This window comes from Zalophus californianus, chromosome 7, assembly GCF_009762305.2.
Source record: "Zalophus californianus isolate mZalCal1 chromosome 7, mZalCal1.pri.v2, whole genome shotgun sequence".
Classification (NCBI taxonomy): Eukaryota; Metazoa; Chordata; class Mammalia; order Carnivora; family Otariidae; genus Zalophus; species Zalophus californianus.
In genome coordinates this window covers 34858466-34885926 of record NC_045601.1, presented here as the reverse complement: position 1 = coordinate 34885926, position 27461 = coordinate 34858466, and the positions used below count along the sequence as shown (strand labels likewise).

General features: G+C 36.3%; 1 protein-coding gene across 8 annotated transcripts in view; it reads left to right on the top strand.

Moving 5' to 3' along the window:
• Positions 1 to 27461, top strand: part of LAMA2 (laminin subunit alpha 2) — a 615089-nt gene that overhangs the window by 201639 nt on the left and 385989 nt on the right. For all 8 annotated transcript variants that reach the window (XM_027602582.2, XM_027602583.2, XM_027602581.2 and 5 more), the window contains exon 4: positions 7627 to 7869. In XM_027602582.2, the coding sequence (XP_027458383.1) occupies positions 7627 to 7869 (243 nt within the window). The remainder of the gene's footprint in view (positions 1 to 7626; positions 7870 to 27461) is intronic.

The following is a 27461-nucleotide window of genomic DNA, read 5'->3' as shown; positions in this document are numbered from 1 at the left end:
TGTCCAGTTCTAGGGAGAAAGGAAAAACTTATGTTTTTAATGAAAAAAAATGAAATTTCTTTACATTTATATATAAATTTAGTAAGAGCTGAAAAGTAGCTCTTGTTATCTTCCAGAGCTAAAAGTTGAGATTTCCCTTTTTGGAGGAAGAGGAAGAGAAACCCTTCAAATAATTTCCCATGAAATGTTAGGCATTGATTAAAACCCCTTTAAAAAACAATTTCAACATATAATTGAACATTTTATCTTCAGAGGATTACCATTAATCACCTAATTAGATTATTGTTTCTTACAAATTTGGAGTGGTAATTCATTTTCAGATGTATAAATTTCATGTGAGTTTAATGTTAGTATAAAAAAGCCTGTTTCAGTTGAGGACACAGTGTTTCTGTTTCTCTCATGATGCAGGAAGCACTTACCCCGAGTTGAAATCACACATTTGTTTACCTGTAACTCGTTAAGTTGACACTCAGCAATTGAAGTATACACTTGGGGGGGTGGTGGTGAGTGGAATAAATAGGCTGTACAGGACCACTGAGTGATAATTACAAATCATTTTAGAATGCAAAACTACTGTAAATGAATCTGTCTGAAAGGAAGTATAAGCAGGCAAGGGGGCCATCCTTCTGGATTTCACCACATTACTCTAGGTTTAGTGAAGATTGTGCAAATTTATAAGAGACATAAAATTCACCCAGCAAGTAATAATTGCTGGTATTTCTAGATTACTTTTTTTTTAAATTTAGAGCATCATTTAAAAGCTTTCATTGTTGGAATTTGATTTAAACAAGGTCTAGTAATAGTATTATCAAAATCTGTAGAATAATCTCTTCAGAGCATTTTTAAGATTATGAGCTACTTCTCTGTGAATGCCCAGAAATTTTTTTATTGTTATGTTAATCACCATACCTTACATTGCCCAGAAAATTTTCCTGGTAACTTGGTTACTCATGGTAGTGGGTCTTTTGAGTGAATCTTATATTGTACTCAGACATTTGATGAATGGGTCTTTTGAGTGAATCTTATGTTGTACTCAGACGTTTGATGAATTTGCTGTGTTAAGCTCCACTTTTTTACCCCTGCTTCTGTTCAGACCAGCCTCTATGAGGTTCTGCTGGTCTTCTCCAGGGCTACATCAACTCTGAGTTCTTAAGGCCATGACCTCTGCTCTCCCTCATCAGCCAACTCTCATTCACCTTCCAGAAAAAAGCTGAATGCATCTCACCCTCTTATATTTGCTCTTATTCGTTTCTGTTTTATTTCTGTATTCCCTCTTTTGAGTTCTCAGGTCAAAGAGCAGATAATCCCATGAACTGCATTTATCAACTCAAACACAGAGACATGTGTACCTATCTATAAAGCTTCCCAGATTATTCCAATGGATACTAAGCCTGGAAACATCTAATTCCTGGAACCCCTTCTGGTTCTGAAAATGTGTAGCTCTCAGTGCTTCCTGAAAGCCAATATACCTGTATAGATAAATGAGAGAATTTGACTAACTAGTAGAACTAAGAATACAGATGAGTTTTTAAAGTATATTAGAATTGACATCACAGCATATAGAAATGTTAAAATCCATAACATTGGCAAGAGCAGATGCTAGAATATGGCAAAACCTCCTCAAAATTAAGCAGTTTTGTTAGGTGAACAACTGTGTGCTGTAGGAAGTTCACAGACAGCAATGTCAGGAGGGAGGCAAAGTGCAACAGTGGGCAGGTATTAGATGACCATATGTTGTTCTCTTGAGAGATTACAAAAGAAAAAATGGAAGAGAGTAACTTAGGTCAAGTCCTATGAGAAGGGTGAAGTGTCATCCTCCATAGAGAGTGACCTTTATTAATATTTTTATGGCTTTCATGAGGATCAGGCCTATAGGAAACTGAGATTCTATGGCCTTGTTACATCATTAGGGAGCCATACTTTTTTTTAAATTTTATTTTATTATGTTAGTCATCATACATTACATCATTAGTTTTTGATGTAGTGTTCCATGATTCATTGTTTGTGCATAACACCCAGTGCTCCACGCAGAACGTGCCCTCTTTAATACCCATCACCAGGCTAACCCATCCCCTGACCCCCCTCCCCTCTAAAACCCTCAGTTTGTTTCTCAGAGTCCATAGTCTCTCATGGTTCATCTCCCCCTCCGATTCCCCCCCCTTCATTTTTGCCTTTCTACTATTTTCTTTTTTTTTTTAACATGTAGTTTATTGTTTGTTTCAGAAGTACAGGTCTGTGATTCATCAGTCTTACACAATTCACAGTGCTCACCATAGCACATACCCTCCCCAATGTCCATCACCCAGCCACCCCAACCCTCCCACCCCCCACCACTCCAGCAACCCTCAGTTTGTTTCCTGAAATTAAGAATTCCTCATATCAGTGAGATCGTATGATACATGTCTTTCTCTGATTGACTTATTTCGCTTAGCATAATACCCTCTAGTTCCATCCATGTCGTTGCAAATGGCAAGATTTCAATTTTTTGATGGCTGCATAATATTCCATTGTGTATATATATGTATATATATATATTTATATATATATATATACATATATATATATATACCACATCTTCTTTATCCATTCATCTGTCAATGGACATCTTGGCTCTTCCCATAGTTTAGCTATTGTGGACATTGCTGATACAAACATTGGGGTGCACGTACCTCTTCGGATTACTACGTTTGTATCTTTGGGGTAAATATCCAGAAGTGTAATTGCTGGGTTGTAGGGTAGCTCTATTTTCAACTTTTTGAGGAAACTCCGTACTGTTTTCCAGAGTGGCTGCATAGCTTGCATTCCCACCAACAGTGTAGGAGGATTCCCCTTTCTCTGCATCTTCGCCAGCATCTGTCATTTCCTGACTTGTTAATTTTAGCCGTTCTGACTGGTGTGAGCTGGTATCTCATTGAGGTTTTGATTTGGATTTCCCTGATGCCGAGTGATGTTGAGCACCTTTTCATGTGTCTGTTGGCCATTTGGGTGTCTTCTTTGGAAAAATGTCTGTTCACGTCTTCTGCCCATTTCTTGATTGGGTCATTTGTTCTTTGGGTGTTGAGTTTGATAAGTTCTTTATAGATTTTGGATACTAGCCCTTTATCTGATATGTCATTTGCAAATATCTTCTCCCATTCTGTCAGTTATCTTTTAGTTTTGTTGACTGTTTCTTTTGCTGTGCAAAAGCTTTTGATCTTGATGAAGTCCCAACAGTTCATTTTTGCCCTTGCTTCCCTTGCCTTTGGCGATGTTTCTAGGAAGAAGTTGCTGCAGCTGAGGTCGAAGAGGTTGCTGCCTGTGTTCAAGGAGCCATACTTTGACCTAGCTCTCTTAACTGCATACCAGTGCCACTCAGAAGTCTCAATAAAATTCACAAAATGTAGTACTCTTTGGTAGCATTTTCCTGGATCTGTGATTCTTCTGAACACAAAGCAACTGGGATACAGTGGATTCCTGAGAGTCATTGCAGAATGTATTAAAAAAAAATCCAGTCCTAACAATTCATGTTAGAAATTGTTTGTAGATGTCAGACTTATCCACATGGGTTATAGGTTAGCTGAGATATTCAGCACAGGGCAGCTTCTAGAATAGCCAGAGTTACTAGGTTTCTCCTTTTAGTCTGTGAGGTCTCCTCTTTCACCCCAGTGCCATTCCAATATCATCTTATCTCAGCTGTGATAGTAAAAAGCATCACTACATATGTTGGTCACATGTTACTTGTTTGGGCCTGGAGGATTCTTCAGAAAGATTCTGTCTACCAGTTCCACCCTATATGAGATCAAGTTCTTAATACTCTGCACATGATAAAAGGAACATCTAAATTAATGCTGCATCTGTGAAGTAATTACATGATATTTTGCTAGGTGACATATGAATGGAATATGAAATAAAAAGTGGTTATCTTTGTTACAGTAAAATGTCAAATATTTGATATTATTTTCAAAAGTTATTTGGATTTTTTTAAGGCGTGAAGTTCATAAAAAATGCCCACTGACAGGGGAAAAAAAAACATTGGGGTATTGTGTGCTGCAATCTAAGGTTTGTCGAAGCCTCACTGTCATAGCATTTTTGTATTTCTTATAATGAGGCATTTGCTCTTGTTGCACAGCACAGATTAGGGTTTTGTTCATCTGGAAAAAAAGGTTTTATAATTACTGATTTTTAATGAGTTTTTATCCTGAAAATGCAACACATAATTAATACAAGTGGTATAGGTACATTAGAGAATTATTCTATGAGGGTCATTACAATTTTGTTGTACTTAGAACATCACTGTTAAAATTTTCACAGCATTCCCTGATGCCTTTGAAGACTGCTTCTATTCATTGTGTTTTTCAACAATGCTGTCTACCACATTTTTAAAAGTTTATTCAAAATACTACATGCCAACTAATTTAATCAATTTTGCATGAAATGTGAAAGAATCCATAGAAAATAAATGAAAGTGGGATATTGTTTTGAAGTGGGGCTCCTCTAATATTCTCTAAGGCAATGCCTGCTTTTCCATGTCACTTAGTGCTGGCTGTTATATTGAATTATAGAAAGAATCTGTGGGGTTTCTAGTATAACTTTGTTTCATGGATTTCATCTATTATTCCAGAGCCAACACAGAAGTTTCGAAGTCATAAATCCACACTGTAGCTCAAAGAGAATTTGGCCTCTTCCTATATTTGCTTGCTGATCGGCTTTCTGAACAAAGTTCTTTATCCGTAACCTCAGTGTGTCTTTATTTTTATTATTGGGTACTTCTGATCCCTAATTATGCTTTGTTATTTTTCTTTTTGTTTTCTATCTTAAAAAATAGCTGTGTGCAATTTTTTATCTGAATGGAAACACATTAATTTAAAATATTTATATAGATTCTTTTCCCAAAGAACATGCAATGTTTTGTTTTCATCATCTTATTATGTCTTCCATGGTTTTGACATTGGAAAATAAACATTGTGAAACAAAGGGTAAAAGAGTTTAAGTAATTTTCTCGGCTCATAGACACATATAATATGACGAACACCCAAACAATGTATGTCGTAGTTCCTGCAAGTGAAAAAATATGCTAGTGTTGGCTGGGAATCAAGATATAACAGGAAAAAAAGTATTAAGCTAATAGAAATAACACGGTATATGTTGCAGTGACTCTGCTTATGCAACTAAATGTAATTAATATTGAATGCCCACTATTTCAAAAGAGTTGTAATAAGGATTGTAATATCTTTAAAGTTATAAAAACTCTAGTCTCTGCCCTTTAGGAGCTCACAATTTAGTTACTTATATATTTTTTTTTATCATTTTATAAACCTTGCCATGAATACTTTAAGATTACCAGAAATTGAGATCAGAGCTTTATGTTTATAGTCGAAAGAACTATCTCCGTGTTGTATCAGATTAACCAATTGGTATGTTCCTCAGTGAATTTATTTATAAAAAAAATTCCATGTGCATCAGTTGTTGAATATGGAGTGTCTGAGAGAAATAATTCCTTCTGAATAACACCAAAAAAATTGCAGAAACAAATACTTTGGGTAAGGATTAATAGAGTATGTTCCATCTTACTCCTACTCTTATTCTTTGTCTGAGAGAGAATTTGACTTTAACTGTTCTTTATTTTAAAAAATATCTTTATTAAGAACTAAGAGATTTATGTTAATACATTAATATAGCAGGATATTGGATGCGAAGTCAAATCTCTCCTCCTCCTCGACTCCTTATTCACAAACCTCTGAGGTAGTAATAGCTTTAACGCGTACATGCATATTCTTCCTCAAAGTATCAATATCGAAGCACATACATACATTACATAGATATATGTGTCAATTTGCACTTATACTTTCCTGTATTCCTTTGTAAATATAAATTATAATATTTCCCACCTGGACTGATAGGCAATAAAACAGAACTGTCAAAACCCAGACCAATCAGAGCAGATGTCTTGGCTCTTCTTTGTTATGGGGAGGTTAACAAGATGGTCTCAGGAGAGGAGGCATTTGGGAGGCTTGGGCAGCAGTGATTTACCAACAAGTACAGAAATTTATTTCAGAATTTTAATAAATAGTTTCTCCACAACTGTGCCTAACAGGCCAATACCAGCCCTAGTTTCAGTCATTTGAAACCTCATGTTTCCCCTCACAGCACACCTGTGTCCATGTTCTTGTAAAGACCACAAAAGCCCAGCTCAGAACTATTTGTTTTGCCCCTTCTGTACCAAGTTTTCATATTTTTAAGTTTGGTCCCTTGGAGTTGACCATGGACATTGTACATGCATTCGTGAAGGTCTCATGTCAAAACTATGAAGCAGATGAAGTTTATTTCTAGAACATTTCACAATTCCCTCTGTTGTCCAGTGGGTCCTCTAGTCACATTTTAGTGGGTCCATCCTCCCACTTGTACCATTCCAGGGATTCTAATTACTCAGAGCTTAGTGTTTTTTTCAGGCTCCCCATATTTCATAGCATTTAATAAACAAAAACATATCATGTTGTTTTATTATTAGTGTACTTTTTATGTGTCTCTTTATTGCAATATATTATCAACCCATAAATGGTAGGACTGTAATTTAAACTAGTTTATATCTATCTTTCTACCTAGGGCATTGCATATAAATGTCACTCAATAATGTTTGTGCATTATTCTTTTGGACTACATTGGTTGTGCACTATCACAAAAACATCTAGAATGTTTACTTTTTATGCCTTCATATTTTATGTAGATTTCAAAATAAAGGATTTTGCCACATTCTGCTTAATTGTCACTCTGCTGACATACAATAACTTCGTCTTTCTCTTTATTTTCCTTTTTTAAGAAATACATGTTTATTTCTTGTACCAAAAGTATAATCACCCTTCACTTAATGTGTTCCAGTTTCAATCAGTTGTCTGCAGGTCCTAGAATTTCTTCTCCATTATTTTCCATTTGGGGGTTGTAGAATAATTGACATTTATTGAGTATTTACAAGTCCTTTGCCAAGTACTTTGCATACATTATCTCATTTGACTCAAGTTGTCACTCAGTACCGTACCTATTACCTCCCCTAATTTGTAGAAAAGGAAGCTAATGTTGGAAAAGTAAAAACATCATCCAAGGTCACATAAATGCTAGACCACAATTTGAACACAGGACTGAGCCTCTAAAGCTCAGTCATTATGTTGTTTTTGCTTTTCATAACAGCACCTAATTCCTCCTACATGGTACTTTTCTGAGGATTAGGTGATATAAGTGAGTATATTTTTCAAACTCTCAAGCACTTATCCACACATGGAATTTCTAACATACTTTATACTTTCTAACACAGTAAGGTGAGTAAATTGTTGTGTAATGAAGGCTTTAGGTGATCATGATTATAATGGGATTTTAAAAATCAGATGGAATGATGTCAATGATTTGTTAGAGACCTAAAATCTAATCTTAACCCATTGCCTTGAAAGCCATAGCTGTCAAGATGAAACATCTCATTTTAGCAAAAGGTATTAAACATGAACATGTAACAGTAAAGTCGTTTCAGAGAACATAATAGCGTTATGGAATAAAATCTGAAATAAAATCTACTGTAGCATTAGGCTTTATCTTTGCTAAAAAATGGTGCGAGTACTCTGGAATTCAAAGTTGCCTGTTGTTGTCATCACTGTTCCCCAGGTGTTCCAGATTGCATATGTGATTGTGAAAGCGGCAAACTCCCCTCGGCCTGGAAACTGGATTTTGGAACGCTCGCTTGATAATGTTGAATACAATCCCTGGCAGTATCATGCCGTGACAGACACCGAGTGTCTAACTCTCTACAATATTTATCCCCGCACTGGACCACCATCCTATGCCAAAGACGATGAGGTCATCTGCACTTCCTTTTATTCCAAGATACACCCCTTAGAAAACGGAGAGGTAAGAGGGGAAAACTCACCATAAGTACATTTAAGTAGGCCTGTCAGAAAGATGGGAATATATCAATAATTAATGTCTGGGAGATTTTAAAATAGGATTTAGCAGAAGTACATTTAAATGAGTTATTAAATAAAAAGGAAAAACCAAAGGTGATTAGAATTTTAACTACCTCATCCAGTATGTGTCTCCCAAACCCAATAAAGATCAGAAAAGCGGAAATGGGTTTAAGTCAGAAAGTCAATGATTAATTTCACATAGGAGACTTTTTTGACAATGAGATTGCTAATAATTGGAGAAAGATTGAGACCTTCACAGAAACCTTAGATCTGTGTGTATTCTGGTCTCAAGATGGGGACAAAAGAGATGAAATTTAGGGAGAAATATACTTGATATGAAGGACCTAAATAAAAGGGAATTCTGTTGGATTTTGCATGTTTTTCAGTTCTCGCCATGTAGGGCTAACATGGATTTTTTGTTTGTTTGTGGTCAGGCTTCTTATATGCTTAATTCAAAAGTGTTCAGCTTCTCTGTAGCATCTCTTACCCTTCAGTTAAGATTTTACATTTATTCAAACCATGGCTTCACCTGTTACCATCTGTGTGATCTTGAGCCAGTGACTGAAATTCTCTGTGCTTCAGTTTCATCTCCCATAAATTGGGGAAAATAATAATAGATCTTATTTCATATGATCATTAAGAAAATTAAATGAATTATTATATTTGAAGCAGGACAACGGTGCTGACAGACCTATACTAAATGTTCCGTGAGCATTAACTATTTTTATAGTTAAATAAATAATAACAATAATAACCATTATTTTTAGTAGTAGTAGGAGTCAGTACTCCTCTCAAATCCCAAACCTTGACTTAGTGATTCTCTTGGGTACTCTAGTATTTCCCTAATCTGTCTCCCTTCAGTGGGTTGGCCTGGCTACTTTTGTCCTACCTGCTTATATACATCTCAATTTATACTCAAATCTGATAGTCCTTCCTCACGCATCCACACACCTGAAGCTAGTATCATTTTTGATATTCACATTTTCAGTAAACCCATATTCATATTCTATCAGGCCCACCTCAGCCAGTTGAGGGTTATCTTTTTAAACACTTTTCAGGAAAGTTGGATTTTTTGCATAAATCGATCACTCTCTTTGGCAGTGTTATTTTATGAATGTATACTAGTGCCTCACAGTATTTCAAATCCCATGTTCAAAAAATATCAGTTTTGGGAAAGAAAAATTCCAAATGGTGCTCTCAGCAGAGATTTCAATCTGCCAAATGACAAGGAGTCAAATGCAGTGAGTCAAACAGCTGTTCAACCTGCTCTGTGCCCAGAGGCATCGAAATCCTGGCCAGATTGGCCTGAGGATATGGGAGTAAGGAGGAAATGCAGAGATAATATATTTGAGTTGAATTTTTATTATTTTTCCCCGGGATCTAGTGCTTACCAGAACTAATAATTATCTAATATTTATAAAGCTATTTTTTTACCTTGAAAAAAATGGTCCAATTCAAAAATTGGTTGAACAGTATAAAATGTACCTACATAGATGTGTAACCTACAGATTTACATGCATATCCCCAATGTTTGCTCTCCCTACATTGATGGTAGTTCTCCATCCTTTAGACCACATCAGCCTGCCAACATGGAAGAGATATGTTGTTTGTTTGCTTAGCTGGTTTTATTGTTTTCACTCCTAGACACACTAAAAACCACCTGTCAATGGTGGCTATTAGGAACAAGTTACTCAGATTTCTTTATGACATTTAAGTCTATTCCTTTCTCGTAGGAAAGTGGATGTTAGGAAAAGAAAGTAATTCAAAATATTTGAAATACAGTGGTAGTATTTAAGGGTAAGAATTAAATTCAGACCTCTCCTAAAATACCTGTCTCAATATATATAGCTTACTCTGTGAAACATGTTACTTCTTGGAATAAACGGATCCAGGGAAGGTAGGTGAGATATATTCTCCAAGACTTCCAGCTCACTGGTAACAAAACTGAGGTAAGAATCCAGGTATCCAGTTCCCCTGACCTCCCAGATTGATGTTTCTTTCATACTCTAGTGAAGACTGGAACTTCATTTTTTTTCCTTTTTTTTAGAGTTGGTAATTGATAAACTCAAGAGTTTAGAGGAGACAGAGATTCTGGATCCAGGACAAGTAGAAAGAGTCCTAATTCTCAGGTGTCACAATATAGGGGAACATAATGCAAGATTAGAAGACTCAGTTCTGGTCTCGCATCTAGTTTTTGTGGTATCTTAGGCTGGTCACTTGATCTTTCTGTGACTGAATTTCTTTAATACATGAATTAGTTTAATATATAAATTATCCTAGGACATCTTTATGTCCTAAAGTAATACAATTTTGGATATCACTTATAATATAACATGTGGAAATATTCTAAAACTTTTGGATGTTTGGCTCCAGTATTTCTCAGACCAGTGACTGTGAAATAAATCTTACTATTACTAACTTTTCATTATAAAATGATGCTTTTTGGGTACCACCTGAAATATAATTATTAGTGCTTATGTTCAAAACTTCCCAGAGAAGTGAAGTCATACTCAAGTAAGAAAAATGAACATAAAACCAGTAAATGCAAAAAAAAAAAATTATATAAATCCTACAACAGAAATGTTTACAGAGAGTGACAGACTCCCCTAGGTAAGCCAAAGGAGCCACACTGAGAAGGTCACTTCTCAGAATACAGGTACACCAGAAACAACTCTTGGTTTCTCACAATTTCAAGGCCAGTATGCAAATTTATTTCCAAAATGGAATATGGGTTAAACTAGGCATATAACAGAATTTACTTCCAATGTTGATGGATATTTTTATTAGGTATAGAATTGTAGGGTTGCAGCTTTTTTTCTTTTGGCACATTTGTTTGTCTTCTGGTTTCCATTGTTAATATAGAAAAGTTAGCTATTGAATAATTATCTATTTTCTATCTGTTTTCTTTGATTTCTTTAAAGATTTTTATCTTTGTTTTTGTTTTTCAGTAGTTTTATTATGATGCTCCAGATCTGCACTCCCTAATACAATAGTCACTTGCCATATGGGGTTATTAAATTTAGATTTCATTAACTCAAATAGAATGAAAATTCCAGTCCTCAGTTACATAGCCACATATCAGGTGCTCAATAGCCTGATGTGACTAGCAGTAAACCACACTGAATTATGCAGAATAGAACATTTCCATCATTTCACAAAGTTTTGAGCAGCACTGCTATAGATCATACCTTTTTAATATCTGTATTAATATTTATTTGGTTGGTATATTTGCAAAGTTACATCTTTCCTCAGTTCAGGAAATAAATCAACCATTAACTATCCAAATACTATTCCTTTCCATTCTGTCTCCTCTATAAATACAGTTAATAAATTGGAACTTCTCACTGTATATCTTATACTCTCTTTTGTATACACTCATCCTTTTGGCCTTCGTTCTTCATTTTAGATATTTTCTTCTGGCTTACATCCAGTTCACTAAGTCTCTCTTTAGCTATATAAAATCTGCTATTAAAACTGTTCATAGGATTCTTAATTTTATTTATTACATTTTTCAGTTCTGGAATTTATCTGTTTCTTTCTCGCTTTTTTTTTTTTTTTTTTTAGATTTTTATTTACTAATTTATTTGATAGAAAAAAAGGCAGTGAGAGAGGGAACACAAGCAGGGGGAGTGGGAGAAGGAGAAGCAGGCTTCCCGCTGAGCAGGGAGCCCAATGTGGGGCTCAATATCAGGACCCAGGTCATGACCCCTGATCTGAAGGCAGATGCTTAACAATTGAGCCATACAGGCGTCCCATAGAATTTATCTTTGTTTCATTTTCAAATAGTTTAGCATCTAGTTTATATTGAAATGTTATGTATTTATATATATGTTTAACAAGATTATGTTTACATTTTTAGTATTCTGTCTTTATCTTATTGAGCATAAAGTAACAATTATTAAGAGTTTTTGTTTGATAATTCTAATATCTGGCCTCTGTGGCTTATCTGATCTGCTGATTCTTTTTTATGATGTCTTATATCTTCATGTTTCTGATTATTTTTGCATAACGGAAGTTATATTTTAAAATATGTATGTGGAGGGCTCCTGGGTGGCTCAGATGGTTAAGCGTCTGCCTTTGGCTCAGGTCATGATCCCAGGGTCCTGGGATTGAGTCCCACATCAGGCTCCCTGCTCCTTAGGAGCCTGCTTCTCCCTCTGCGTCTCTCTCTGTCTCTCATGAATGAATAAATAAAATCTTTAAAAAAATTATAAAAATAATAAAATAAAATATGTATGTGGAAATAATTTGAGGCCTAGGATATTGTGAGAATTTTCTGATGCTTTGGCCAGGCAATGGCAATATGGATGATCTTAATAAATATCAGATGATTTTACTCATATGTGGAATTTAAGAAACAAAACAGATGAACATAGGGGAAGGGGAGGAAAACTAAAATAAGATGAAATCAGAGAGGGAGACAAAGCATAAGAGACTTTTAACTACAGGAAACAAACTGAGTGTTGCTGGAGGGGAGGTGGGTGTGGGATGGTGTAACTGGGTGAGGGGCATTAAGGATGGACTTGATGTAATGAACACTAGGTGTTATATGCAACTGATGAATCACTAAATTCTACCCCTGAAACTAATAATACACTATATGTTAAATGAATTGAATTTAAATAAAAAATTTTAAAAAAATACAATTTTAGGGAGTAAAATTTCTGGGACTTAGGTGACTCAAAGCTGTGCTGTAACCCAGTAACAGCTGCTTTAATTCCACTTTACTTTAGGCTTCCTGTTTTTGGAGTCTAAACCAAAGTATGTGGGATTTACCAAAGTCCCACCTGTACAAGTCCTGTCTTCCTGGTACACTAAGGCCATCAAAGCACTGCTTAGTCTCTCAGCCATGCCTTCTGGACAGGGAAAGGCCCACCAGACAGAAGCTATCATGATATGCCAATTACCTCTTTAGACATCTTTCTTCTCCTTGATATTGAGAAGGTGATATTCTCAATATCAAGTTATCTCTTGATAACTCTCTGAGGACTTTAAGTAAATGTTTTGACATGTTTCTCCACTTGGTCTAGCTGTTACCACTGAGTGTATTAACACCAATTATAGAATCTACCATAAAAAGAAACATAGTCTCATATGCATTTTTTAAGAATTATTTTGGAATCATTTTAGATTTACATAAATGTAAGAAGAGTATAGAGAATCCCCATGTCGACTTTACCCAGCTCCACTCATGTTAATACCTTACAAAGCTACCATGCATCTGTCAAAACTAAGATATTAACATTGATGCATTACTTTGATACACTGATACATGATTTCATTCATGTTATCATTAAGGCCTTTTTTGTTTTCTGGGATCCAATTTGGGATATCTAATTGTGTTTTCGTCATTGTGTCTTCTTAGTCTCCTCTGATTTATGAAAATTTCCTAATCTTCCCTTATTTTTCCCAATCACTTTTAAGAGTACTGGTCAAGTGTTTTGTGGCATATTACTCATTTTGCATTCTCTGATGTTTTCTCATGATTTAACTGGGCTTCTGGGCTTTTGGGAAGAATATCACAGAAGTGAAACAGCTTTTTCACAGCATCACTCTTCTTTCTTTGTATGTGCACATCTTTTGTCTATTTCCTTTTTATTGGTTTATAAGTCTTATTGTGTTTTTGTTTTTTTGTTGTTTTTGTTTGTTTGTTTTTTAGAGAGAGAAAGTTGGGGAGGGGCAGAGGGAGAGAGAGAATTTTAAGCAGACTCCATGCCCAGCAAGGAGCCTGATACAGGGCTCAGTCTCAGGACCCTGAAATCATGACCTGAGCCAAAATCAAGAGTCAGACGCTTAACTGACTGAGCCACCCAGGCACCCCAGTCCTCTTGTGCTTCTAGGTAGATTTTTATTTTGGACAACAGTATCTAAATATTCGCTATGATTTGAAATATGTATTTTTGACTAAGCATTGATGATCCTTTGCTTCCAGTCCTTCACAATACACTTTAAATATAAATTTAAGTCAGAGAATAAGAGAAATAAGAACAAAGCATTTTTAAGGCCCACCCATGAAACAAGGCATTATAAAATAAACATGTCTCAATTTTAACACACTAATTAAGCAATAATGTTTGTGTTATAGGTATAGAATATTTATAGAAAATAGCCTTCTGTGACTAATATCAAATCTATGGAGTCTAAGGTTTATTATATTGTTACTTGTCTGGAGAATTTTGGAGACATGTTAAAATGTTTAGAACATTCTAGAATATTATACTTCAGATGAAAAGTCCATCATTTTAGACCTGAAGGGTACCTTAGGTAAATTCCTCACTGGTCTCTTAAAATCCTTTAATAATATCCTTCAATATTATAGCACTCAACGTCAACTTCTTCTGTTATCTACACTTTAATACAGCCCTTTGTCCATGTCATTATTAGAAACCATTTGACTTTTCCTTCTGGTCTCTTGAATTTTAGCAGCATGATCTCTGCTTATTTTTTCTACTTTATTTGTTGCTCCAGCCACCCCCACTCTTTTCCCTCCACTGTCTGGATTGGCCCCTTTTCTGCCCACTACCTCATGTTTCCTGAAAGAGATCAACAAATGTTGATCGTGTGGATTCACCAGAAGGATACTTTAGGGCACATATCCAGTCCCCTAGACAACTAGATTAAACTACTTCCAAGAAGGAGAATAGTCCAGCAGTCTAGCATCCTGGGCTTGCACCCAGAGGGAGAAGAGTTCACTCTGAGCTATGAGATGATCAAGTCTCAGGGCCTGGCAAAAGAGAGATAATAGAGGATAATGGAGGCATAATAATTTGACCCAATATGTTGTTACCCAAACTGTAAACAGAAGGCTTTGAGCAAAAAGCCTGCAAGGATTTTCATTTTAGAAAAATTGTGTATCAGTAATGCCAAGAGAGGGCTTAGCAGGCAACATGCCTCGCCTTGCTTTGAGAAAATGATCCTGAGCTTCCTAATAGGAGTTGTAGGGTATGAAGCAACAGACTCCAGTGGCCCTCCTTTACTTTGAGGCCAAAGAGAAAAGCTGTGGTGGGAACAGCTACATAGATATATCTCTCCAGGAGTGCAACAGGGAGTCAATTCCATCCAGAGCTACTATCAGCTCAAGTGCTGCCTCTGCTGGAAACATTTGCCCCAAGACACTTTTGAGACCTGCTAGTAAGAACCGCCACTCGGAGACACCACTGAAGACCATGCTTGCAGCACTGGTTCCTCCCAAGCTCAGCTTTACTTGGACATCATCACCAGGGGCATTTGAAAGAGCTATTTCTGGGTTCGGGCTTTATAATTTGGTAGATTTGGGAAGGGTTTAGGAAGCTGTAGGTATATTTTAAATGAGTAGTCCTGGTGATTTTGATGTCCCTCCTCCTAACTTATTGTTCAGATTATTTCCAGCCTTCCCGAACTCTGGAGAAGAACTGATCATCAGCTATTTAAGGAAAGAGTATCAGTCATTCTGGCTGCAATACTTCTAACTAAAGAGACTTCTGTTTTTCTGTCAGGAAACATGATTGGCTTTGGCTGACTGAATCTCTGGGTAGGTTTGAGTTGAGTAAATAAAATTTGAGCTATAACTAGGTTATGATGGTTGAAGAAGTGGCTGAAAGAGGAGAATCACATTACTACTATTGACAAGGATGGGGATGTATAGATGGCACTACTTTAGGAGTCCTAGAGTTAAAATCGTCATCAGTGTTTTCCTTTATATGAGATTCTCCCCTTTCTCTGGCTGGGATTATTCCTTTTTAGTTTCTTTGGGTTGTCAGTAGACTGCTAACTAAATATGCATGGTTACCATAGTAATTTTGCTTCAATTTCCTCATACAGAGGAAAAGTTATTTACATATGATTTCCTCTCCTTACCACTCTTCTGGATTGCAACTCAAATGGAACTTAGATTCATTTTGATTCTGCTTTTGAAACATGGCAGGCTTATATAAAAATCCCTGAGAAACCATCATTAATTCTTGAGGACACTTTTTTCCCCCTGTAAACTATATGTAGAGCTTTGATATAATTTTGATTTCCTATGTGACAGAATTTTATATACACAGACAGAATATTTTTCTTCCTCTTTTCATCACCTGACATTATGGTGATTCTTAGAACTGCAAATACTGGAGAATGAAGAAATGAACCCAGCCATGTATTTAAAACTGTTTTTGAGATCTTTCTTTGATGAAATAATGTTGAGGGTAGAGCATGATTGCATGAGTCAGTTTGTGTGGAAATGAGGAATGGGCCTTTCACAATTATCCTTGGAGTTGTTCCTTTATGGAAAGCATCCAGGTATCACTAATTTGTTATGAATAGAAATTTAGGGAAATGCTTATTTAGGGTTTCAGACTTCCTTTCTCTAAAAATAATTCTTGTATTGACCAACGTGGTGCCAGTCAGTACCTTGAACGACAACATGAGAAAGTTCCTCATTACAATGAGGTTTACCTGGCATCCTCCAAAACAGCAAGTTTCCACTCTAGTTAGAATACACAGAGCACTTGAAATATTTTAGAATTACGCACACATAAAATTCGTAATTCATTTAAAAAACAGACCTTTGTAATAAAGGATTGTGTTCTTTATTACAGATGAGAGGATTGTGAGAGGATTGTGTTCTTCCTTTCTGTTGATCAGTTTATAGTTTCCCCCTAGCAATATTGTGCTAGAAAGTATCAGTAAATCCTTGACAAATTAATACAGTATTATTGAAAAATCATGAAGGCCAGAGAAAGCAAGCAAGAATGGAATCTTGAGGAGGTAGCACCAATACTTTAGGGCTGGTTATCTCAGTTTTATGGAAGAGAATCTACCAAGATTTATTAAAATGAATAAACAGAAGAAACTTATGCTTCTGTTAAGCTAGGTAAGGTAGTACAGGGTTGTAGTAGAAGGCACAAAAGTACAACTTGCTGTCTTTTAGGGTGTTCACTAGATTTGGCTTTCAGATATAGCTTTGCCATTGATTAAACATGGCGCTTAGATGAGTAAACTATCCAATGTGTGTGCCAGCCAGTTCACCTGACTATAATAAAGATCAAAGTAGGTCATTTATGGTACTGCCTCCTTGTCTATATAAGATGCTTCCAAGTTCTCTAGTTCAACAGTTAATCTTGGCTTAAATTCATCCCTAGTTGCATTGTGACTGAGCTGGCTTAGCCTGGATTGAGACTAGGGTGCATGGAAGTGGCAGAACCCTGCTGTGCTGTTTTGTATGATCAGCACTGGTGGGGAGGTGGATGACTAAACAGGAATGAAAGAAAAGCAAACAATAAACCTTGAGCTTGCTGGAGTTTAAAGAGATAGAAGAAATAGATGAAGGTCTCAAGTACTGACATGGGTTAGTCCGGGGCCTGGAAGATTATAATAATGATAGCTGATGTTTATCACACACTTGTTTTATGGCAGGCACTACTCCAAGGGTTTACAAGTAGAAACTCATATGTCCTAATACTTGTCTCATTTTATAGTTGAGGGAAATGTGGTATAGAGAGGTCAAATAATTTACCTAAAGTTCCAAGCTAGTAATTTTTGGAGCTATGATTTGAATCCAGAAAGTGTATTCTCTGAGCACCAGAAAGGCACAAGAACAAAAATTTTCTTCTGTGTCTGGGGTTTTCTTGGCAGATCTGCTGGGCACTGCAAGCCCAAGAGGCCTCACCTCTTAGCAGACCCTGCTTCTCTCTGCATGAGCTTGCACAGACCTGAGATTGAGCTGCTGCCTGGTTTTTCCACTTAGAGGGATTTAATCTTTTAATGTTTTATGTTATGAAAAAATTCTGTACCCTCCTTTTTTTCTAAAATTTGCATTCTTAGTTTTGTAATCTTTTTATTTATCTTATTTTTTTACCTTTTTAATGATTTTTAATTTCTAGTTTAAAGAGTTTTATCTTGGTATATTTACATTTATCATATAGTGTTTTTCTTTTTTAAACTTTATTCCAGTAAAATTTCTTTTATATTGTCTCTTATACACACACACAAACACACACCTGTAATTATTGTTTTTAGAATTTGATGGGTTCCAATTGTATTATATACTTGTCAGAGTTTTTTTCTTCTCTTTCAAATTTTTTTTAAAAATCTGGCTTTTATATCTCAAGTAACTTTTTCTTATAATTTCATCAGTTTTATTGTAGTTAATATTTAATTTTTAATTTTTTAAAGATTTTATTTATTTCACAGAGAGAGAGAGAGAGAGAGCACAAGCAGGGGGAGCGGCAGGCAGAGGGAGAAGCAGTCTCCCCGCTGAGCAAGGCGCCCCATGTGGGACTCGATCCCAGGACCCTGGGATCATGACCTGAGCCAAAGACAGACACTTAACCGACTGAGCTACTCATGCGTTCCTGTAACTTATACTTTAAAGTATTTTACGTTATTTTTGATCATTTTATTTTGAGCTTATTTTATACTTTTATTATTTAAATGCTATTCTCTGTGTCTGCGTTTAGTTTTGGTACATCGTATTGACATGGCCAATGGGAAGTGCGATCATACAGACCACAATAAGAGTGACCACACTAAGAGGGGCCTTGTATCTCTTATCCCCCAGTTTAGATTATCAGTACCCCTTTTAGCTGTTCTGAAAAGAGAGCCTCTAGAACTTAGAGTTTGCCTTCAAAGCTGAATCTCAAAAAACTAATAGCAATGCAGAAGATCCACTGACCAATAGATCTTCTCAAGATACTACTATAAATTTAGACACACAACTGTGAAAATTCTCCAGGATCTTAAGACAAGTTACTTTAAAATTTTACTGTATGAAATGGTTAAATAGTGAATGAATATTTTAAACACATAAGGAAGATGGTACAGGTTTTACTAAGAGAAGAATCCTCAGAACATATATCTGGTTTGATTTTAATAAGAATCACATTTCAGGAGACCTAATAGAAACTATATTAAGAGGGTTTTAGAAAAAAATGTTTTAATTATAATTTGTATCCATTATGGCATTAGCTATTCTGTACAACTTGCTTCCAGGCATGGTTATAGACTGAGTGTTCTAGACTGTGGGTGTCCCAGAGGCTACCCCATATTAAATAGGTCAGTGACAGATGGGGTAAGATAAGATTTCTCATCAGAGCATCTTAGGGACGTAATTCACTGATTCTATGTGGGTGTCTTAGTCAGTTTGGGCTGCTGTAACAAAAACACCATAGACCAGGTGGCTTAAACAGCAAACATTTCTCAGTTCTGGGGATAAAGAAGTTCAAGATCAAGGTGCCAGGATGGTTGGGTCTTGCTGAGGACTCTTCTGATTTCCTCACGTGCTGGAGAAGGCAGAGAAAGAAGCTTTTTAGTGACTCTTCTTATAGAGGCACTAATCCCATTATGAGAGGCCCACCCCTGTCTAAAAATCCCTAGTCCTATCTGTCCTCTAACCACCCTTAACTATCCTCCAAAGGCCCTATCTCTAAATGCCAGCACAGTAGGATTGGGGTTTTAACATACGAATTTGGGTGGGACACAAATATACAGTCCATAACAGTGGGTTCCTCTCATAAACAACAACAGAACTTCTGTTGTATAAGTGTACATAGAAGTCCAGAATGCTTCAAGCATCCTATAGGTGTTTGTTTTCAATCACATGCTTTAAGGCCCCATCAAAAGCCCTCTGAATATAAGAAACTTTCACTTATTTTTCCACTTCTGTAAGAAAATATACAATGCTATGTTAGACAGACTTGAGACCCATCATAATAACATAATTACTTTTTAAAATAAAATTCTCAAATACCCTAATACAGTAATCCTTTTCTGAAGCTTTTAAAATTGGCTATTAACACCAATAATAAAATTATATTTTTTGAAAATAGTTACCAATTTCTTCCAGGGTAATAGAAAACAGGGTCTTAAATAACTTCAAAGAGATTCATTTCACCAAAGTATAGACAATTATATCAAATATTACATTTGGCAGAGATACAGCATTTCCCCGTGTTACAGGTAATTGTATCAAAAATATCAAGTAAAAGCCAGGTGAATTATTTCTTTGGTTCATCAAAACTTTTAAAATTTGTGTTCTTCTTTTATTTTGGCTCGTGCTAATTCTTTAAAATTGTTTCTTTTATTATCGATTAGGTAAAATCCTATCTGGATTGAATTGACATTATCTATCTCAATGTTAGAAAAAACAGCCGCCTATACCCCTAAATTAACTAATGTCTTTTTTTTTTTAATTTTTTTTTTAATTTTATTTATTTATTTGAGAGAGAGAGAATGAGAGATAGAGAGCACGAGAGGGAAGAGGGTCAGAGGGAGAAGCAGACTCCCGGCTGAGCAGGGAGCCCGACGTGGGACTCGATCCCGGGACTCCAGGACCATGACCTGAGCTAAAGGCAGTGGCCCAACCAACTGAGCCACCCAGGCACCCTAAATTAACTAATGTCTTAGTCTTTGGACATTTTTGTCAGTTTTGATTGCAGTAAATTTCAGACTTTATTTTTTAGACAAGTGGTATTTTTTGTGTGAAAAACAGTATTTTCATACACTCCATTTTGGGTCAGTGCTAAAATCACTATCATGTAAGGAAATTTGCAAGGGATGGAATAAGATTTAATCTTATATAGAATTTTTAGCTTACACTAATTCTTTTCTTCCATGTAAATATTATAGAGACATAAGTGCATGAGTATTTAATTATGGTAGCACATTATAGAAGAATTTCAGAAAAGCTGGGTAAACCAAGATCCACTTGTTATATTAATTGCAACTTGTCATAGAAAACATCTATGTTAAAGTTCTCTGAACCGAGAATTATAAATTGTTGTCAGTTATTTGGGTCTCATTTTTAAAGCATGTTGAGTTTACAAAATTATGAAGTAGGAATAATATTTACTGTGTATTGAAAGAGGGAAAAATAACTATTAAATGTGCTGGACTTTATAAGAAGCACTTGAGACCACTGAAACTCATCTGTGGCTTTTAAAATCAAGAGTGAAGTCCTGAGCAAACATTCCACGATGGAATAGCAGGTCATGCTCCATTTGATGATGTCTTATCATTTTTATTTTTAACATCACCAAAGTAGGGGCTGAGCCTGTCATTTCAAACATAAACTCCATGGAAAGGAAGAGGATTAGTGGGTTAATCATTGTTATTGTGATGAACAACGTTGGCCATAATAATTTTGTATATGGTACCTCATTGATTACAAAACACATGTCATACACTCTGCCGTCTCACCTTCACCAAAGGCTTGAGGACACTTGAAGCTGAAGTATTTTTCATTCTCATTTTGCAGATGGAGGTTAAATAACTTGTTTGTGGTAACATAGGGGTAGATGTTCAACATTAATCTCTGGTCCAGGTCCAGTTCAAATCTTCTGATGGCAAGTCTCATAATCATTTCATTTCCTAAACTGAACCCTTGGGTCCAATAAGCCATCTTCTAAATATGTATTTGCCATTGGTCACAAGGGCTGTGTGACACTGTGGACAATTAAGTGCCATCCACCATCTTTACTGAGAAGAACCTGAGAGCATATCAGAAAGTCAGTCTCACATGGGAAAGATAATGTACTATTACCTTTATTGCAGAAGTATATTTGAAAATACAACGAAGGATCTTGAAGCTAATAGAGTAAGCTCCTGATCTCTAGGGAAACTACTTCTACACTAGAGCCATCATCAAAAGTCCTTGAGACAAGTAACCCAGGAGTAGAATGGTTATGATTGTACTTTACAAGCAAACTTAAAAAGATATCAGGAGCTGCTTTAACAGGTCCTCTGCTATGAAATAAAAACAGGAGAAAAATCTACTACAAAGCATTCTACTAGACTGAGGATGTGTACTATTTTGTACCATGGCAGACTGACTGCAGCCAAATACGTATTTTCATTGGAAATATGTAAATGAATAACTGCTGAATTCTGCTACCTGGGAATCACATAAGACATACAATTTAAATTCTAATCATGGGTAGCAAAAGTCCTATGATACTCATTTTGCAAAGGAGAATGGCAACCTTGGCAAGATTACAAGTTAGAAAATTATATTCCCCTTGTGTAAATTTGCTCTTCAGCTTCATTCAGTAAGAATTATTTATTTTCTTATTCAACAGATAAGTACCTTCTAAAACTAAGCCTACTATTAGGTTGAGCCATACAGAATTGCCAATATTTGACTATTTTTAGTCAATAAATATGCAGTTTCATATGGTTTAAACTAATATATGCCAAAGCATGAATAGAAATATTTGCAGAAACTTAAGTTGTCCTCAGCATAACCTCACCTGTACACATTATTTTAGCAAAAGCATTAAAGGGAAATCAAGTTTCTTCACTGAAATTAAAGTTTATGAGTATAATAATTTATACTAGTTATCTTGGGAAGGTTTTTTCTTACTTTGTTAGTGATATGGTGAGTACTAAGCTAAAGATGAGTCACGCTGCATTTGTTTCTTAATTTTTGGTGGAGGGGAGAATAGCAAATAGCATTTTCATCTGAATAATCAGGCATTACTTAGGAGCCATGGGGAACAACTATGTGGAAGTTGAAGGTATATTAGTTAGAAGTGAGAAGTTTGGGAACTGAGTTGTTTTGGCTCCTAGAGTATAAAGCATGTATGCACACATCTGTGTTTTGACATTGACACATTCCAGTACCTTACATGTGCAGCATAATCACGTGGGTAGATGGTGGTTTTATCAGAAGTGCTAGCTGCCACCTTCTTAGAGGCATTTCAAATGTTTTTAATTTAAATTCAATTAGCCGACATCATTAGTTTTTGGTGCAGTGTTCAGTGATTCATTAGTTGCGTATAACACCCAGTGCTCACCGTATCACGTGCCCTCCTTAAGGCCCATCCCCCAGTTACCCCATCCCCCCACCCACCTCCCTTTCCACATCCCTCAGTTTGTTTCCCAGAGTCAAGAGTCTCTCATGGTTTGTCTCCCTCTCTGATTTCTTCCCATTTTCCCATTCAGTTTTCCCTCCCTTCCCCTATGATCCTCTGCACTGTTTTCTTATATTCCACATATGAGTGAAACCACATTTCAAATATTTTTAAAACTGACATCCAGTTTATAGCAGTTATTCACTATTTTCTTCAGGATGAATTACCTTATTGCAAGACTATTGGTGAACATTTTTGAAAGTTACTTAAGGGGGAAAAACCTTTTTTTGTTTTTTGAAGAGAAAAATCATAGTAATGATTTAATTTTGCTATTTCTTATCTTTACATTTGTTCCTTTTATCAGTGGATGAAAAACATTTTGTTCTTCCTTCTTATGATTTGTTATGCTCATTCCATTTATCTTATAACAAGAAAAACTTTGGTGTTGAATTAGCTGTGATACAGCCACTCACACATTAATCACTCCTGAACAAATGCATTACTAAAGAGATAGGACATCAGAAATACGGCTGGGATACCATTTCAGTTCAACCACCAAATGACTTCATATTACAAAGAAATGTTTAGTAGCCAATTAGTAGTGCTTAGCATTTAGCTATTTTTGTCATTACAAACACTGAGCACCACCTGTGTAGCAAACTCTATCTTAGGTGCCTGGGACAAAGGACGTTATATTTTGGGGTGGTAAGAGAGATTAATAACTCAGGGAAAACATCTTGAAGTCTTGGACAAAGTTGGAAAAGCATATCTAGCACAGAAAAGCCTTGGGTACTGGGGGTGGAGTTAGGGGAGGGAGGAAGGAAGAAGAAGGAGACAGAGACTGAGAGAGCAAGAAAATGGCAGGGACCTGGTTGGGGAACTGCAAGGTTGTTGCAAAGGAAATGTGGAAGCAAGTGATGGGATACTCATTGTGTTCAAACTAATTGCTTGCCTCACCAGGATTATTTTAGTTACTGCATATCTGAATAAGTTGAGTAGAGAGGCTGTCTGTTCTGAGCTATAAAGTAGTTTCAGAATGAGAAAATTCAATTTTATTTCATTTATTTTGGGGGGCAGGCAGAAGGAGGGGGAAGAGAGAGAGAATCTTAAGCAGACTCCACTCCCAGCGTGAAGCACAATCTCATGACCTTGAGATCACGACCTGAGCTGAAATCAGGAGTTCAGTGCTTAACCAACTGATCCACCCAGGTGCCCTGAGCACATTCAGTTTTAAACTACACTTAGGAAAAGACCCAGACACCTGCCTAGCAGAAACATGTCCCAGAAACAGCTTTTAGGGGAACAGAATTCCTTCCCTGTGCAATAATTATGACTAAGTGTTAAAATAAAAAAAAAAAATAAGGATGTTTATCAGCATAAAGAATGAAAGCATTTAGGTTTTTTGGTTGGTTCTTGTCTTTGTGTTAGTTTGTAAGATGTATCCTGTTTTGTAATTCTTTTCCGACAAGTCTCATGTCATGTGAGGTTCACTTTGTAGTGTGAGTAACCTGTTATTAGAGTTGCAATGTGCAGTCTCTCATTTTTTCCTAGTGTTTTGGTCAGTCTTTCTATTGAGAGGTAGCTTTCTAATAATTCCTCAAGACAAGCACGGGGTAGCATTTGTCTCTATGTTACTGTCACAGATGGAACAGGCTACCTGGTAGAATATGGGTTCCATGCTAAAGAAAGCATACACATTTTCCTTGAGACAATGACTAGAAGAGAGCATTAGAGAACTGATGGAAAGGGAGAAGGGATAGAACTGTAGAGAGAAAAGGCAAAAGCAGAGTAACATATTTTGTCAGCACTTACATTATGTTGTTTGGGGGCTATGACGTAGTCTCAACTAGTCCATTCCATTAAGAATCTGATTCTTGCTAACAAGGCTAAACTACGTACACGGATGGTGTTAAAAATAGGCAAGCAACAAATAAAAGCACCTCTCTGTGACCACAGAAAGAATATCTCAAGTTGGACAGTGGATTGCAAATGATGTTCTCTGGAAGCCAAATCATTAAGACAGCAGCAAAATGAGGGCAGATGGTGTCCTGGGCAACATAATGTGTGTAACCCACCTTCTTACGCACAGAGCCACGCAGACTGAGATTTGCCAAGGCTCACTAGTATCTTCCAGGCGCCCCAGGGAGGGGAGTGCCAGATAGCAGTCACCCTCAGCCTCGCCCTGGTTAAGGCCCTATATTAGGACTGAGAGGAGAGATGGTTCAGGGCATTTTTTCCCTAACTCTGGAAAAATTGCACAGTTGGTGTCTAACTTTCATTTCTGAAAATAGCACAGATAATTTTGCAGCCCAGTGAAATTTTTATAAAAGAGAAACAAAGGTAGACTGTGGAGAGGAGTTGCTATCAGTGCCTCAGATGATACTAAATTTTCTTTTACAGTAATAGAAGAAACAGTATCTCCAGGCACTTAAGGCTCCAAAATTGGAAGCAGATCAAATAATGACAAATAGGGAATAAATATATATACATACATATATATATATATGTATGTATATATGAGAGAGGGGACTGTAAAGCATAAGGTAAATGCAAATCAAGGTTGAAAAGATATAATTAGGTCAAGAGCAATCAGTAAAATCTATGCCAAACTAAACAATACTTTGGTATTCTGTTATGGAACAAGGATTTGGGGTTATTTTGAAAAATCCCATCACTATGACTCCATCCAGAATTCCCAGCTGCAGACGGAGAAGTAAACAAGTCATCCCGTTGGAAGACTGCAAGGTTAAAGAACAAGCAAAGACGTAAAACTCAATGACATTCTTGTTGCTTCCCAGTGACATGATTATAGCTCATATAATTCCCTAAAGGAAGACTACAAAAGGATGTTTCTAGAGATAGGAATACAAATACCATTTGCTGGTGTGTTCTAAAATCAGATAACAAGAATGAAGTTTAGGTAAAGGAGGTTGTCTGTATTTGCTTTTAAAAAGTATTTCTATATCCTATATGCAGTCATTTAACATAGAATTTTTCCCACTACCTTTTCATAGATCATTGTGTAGCTGAAGGATGCTACTGTTTACTAGGCATTGCTAAAAGCTAGCTATTGAGTTCCTTGAGGGAAGGGACCATGACTTACTTCTTTTTGCGTTTCTCTACTCCTCAGCCTCCATCACATAAACATATGTGTAAGGTCTTCCATGCCAACAGCCAAATCAGATCATTCTTGCCTGGGAGTAGAAAGTGGGACTTGAATTACCTAGTTTGACTGTCCCGATGAATCAACCAGCTAGCTTTCAAATTTGTGACAGGAAAGTAACACCTTCGAGTTTTGTAGGTATTTTCATGTGTCATTCATGTATGTGCTGGAGCGACACCAGACTTCCAGGAAAATCAAAGACGAAAAGGCAATCAATTATTTTGGATTCAAATCTAAATATCCACATAAGACATGAATGGGCAAAATATATCTGTATGACAATAATTTTTATTTAGTCCCTCTCATCTCTTGGTACCTAAGAGATATATATATTTTTTCAGTTCAAAAATAACACATAAGCAAAATGCTACAGGGGCCGCAAATTTTATCTTGAAGGCTGTGCATTAAGTACTCACATTAGGAAACAATTTCGCATCCCTATTCCATCATTTAAGAGAGCACTTTGTAGAAAGCAGAGAGAGAACCAGTGTCCTGTAACAAGGCACAAAACCAAATTCGTGTCTCCCCTTTGATTTCTCTTTTGGAATTAATTTCCAGTTTGATTTTCTTTTGCCTCTGGTGTCCTAGATGATCATTTAGTAGCATCTGGATAATTTTATGTTAACATCTGGAATTGAGATTTTTTTTCATTTGTCTGATGCATATAGAATACGTCTATAAGAAATGTATTTTCCCCAGCTGCTCTTTATTCATTTCAAAGAGACATGGTTAAGTGAGTGTAACTGCCTCTAAAATTCCTGAGGAAACACAAAGCATGTTTAATATAAAGTCCTGCCAGTCTGTTCTCTCTCCTACCAGCTTTTCCCATGGCAAAAGTGGTGGAAATCTGCATGGAAGGAAGAGTTTTGAATGGTAACAGGTGATGGTGTGGAGTGCATGGACCTCAGAAATCAGACCTGCTTTGGAACCATTGGTCCATCAGTCAATGGCTGTGTAACCTCAGGCAAAATCTTTCAAATTCAGTTTCTTGATCTCAAAATGGAGAAGCATAAATACATGCCTTCCAACATAGGTCATATTAAATGAGACGATTTATATCAAATATTTGGCTCAAGGTGGGGACTCAATACATGGCAACTGTTATTATCATTTATTTTTGTGTATTACATACAGAATGCAATTTAGAATTCTTTTCTTTTCCTGACTTTCTAAGGCTTTTATGTGTGTGACTGGCAGTTTGATGATTTGTACAAGGTTTTGCAGAGCTGCAACTAAATCTTGTCTTTTAAAATGCTTACTCTTTGAGTGGAAGAGGACGAAGGACTCAAGCTGGCTAAAGACATCGTAGTGAAAGCCAGAGAATGCTTCTTTACTGAGCTTCTGTAGTGAAGACTGTGAAGTGTGTGTGTGAAGAAACTTGACTGTTCAAGCAGTCCTTTGGAATTCACAAACTAAAAACCTATAAGTTTCAGTCTTGTGGTGGCAGGGATAAAAGAGTGCATTGCCATCAGTGAAATGTTGTTCCAAATGTTGTGAAACTCTTCTCGGAAGAGGCTAAATGACTTGTTTTTATCCCCCACCCTCCAGTTATTCACCTTCAAC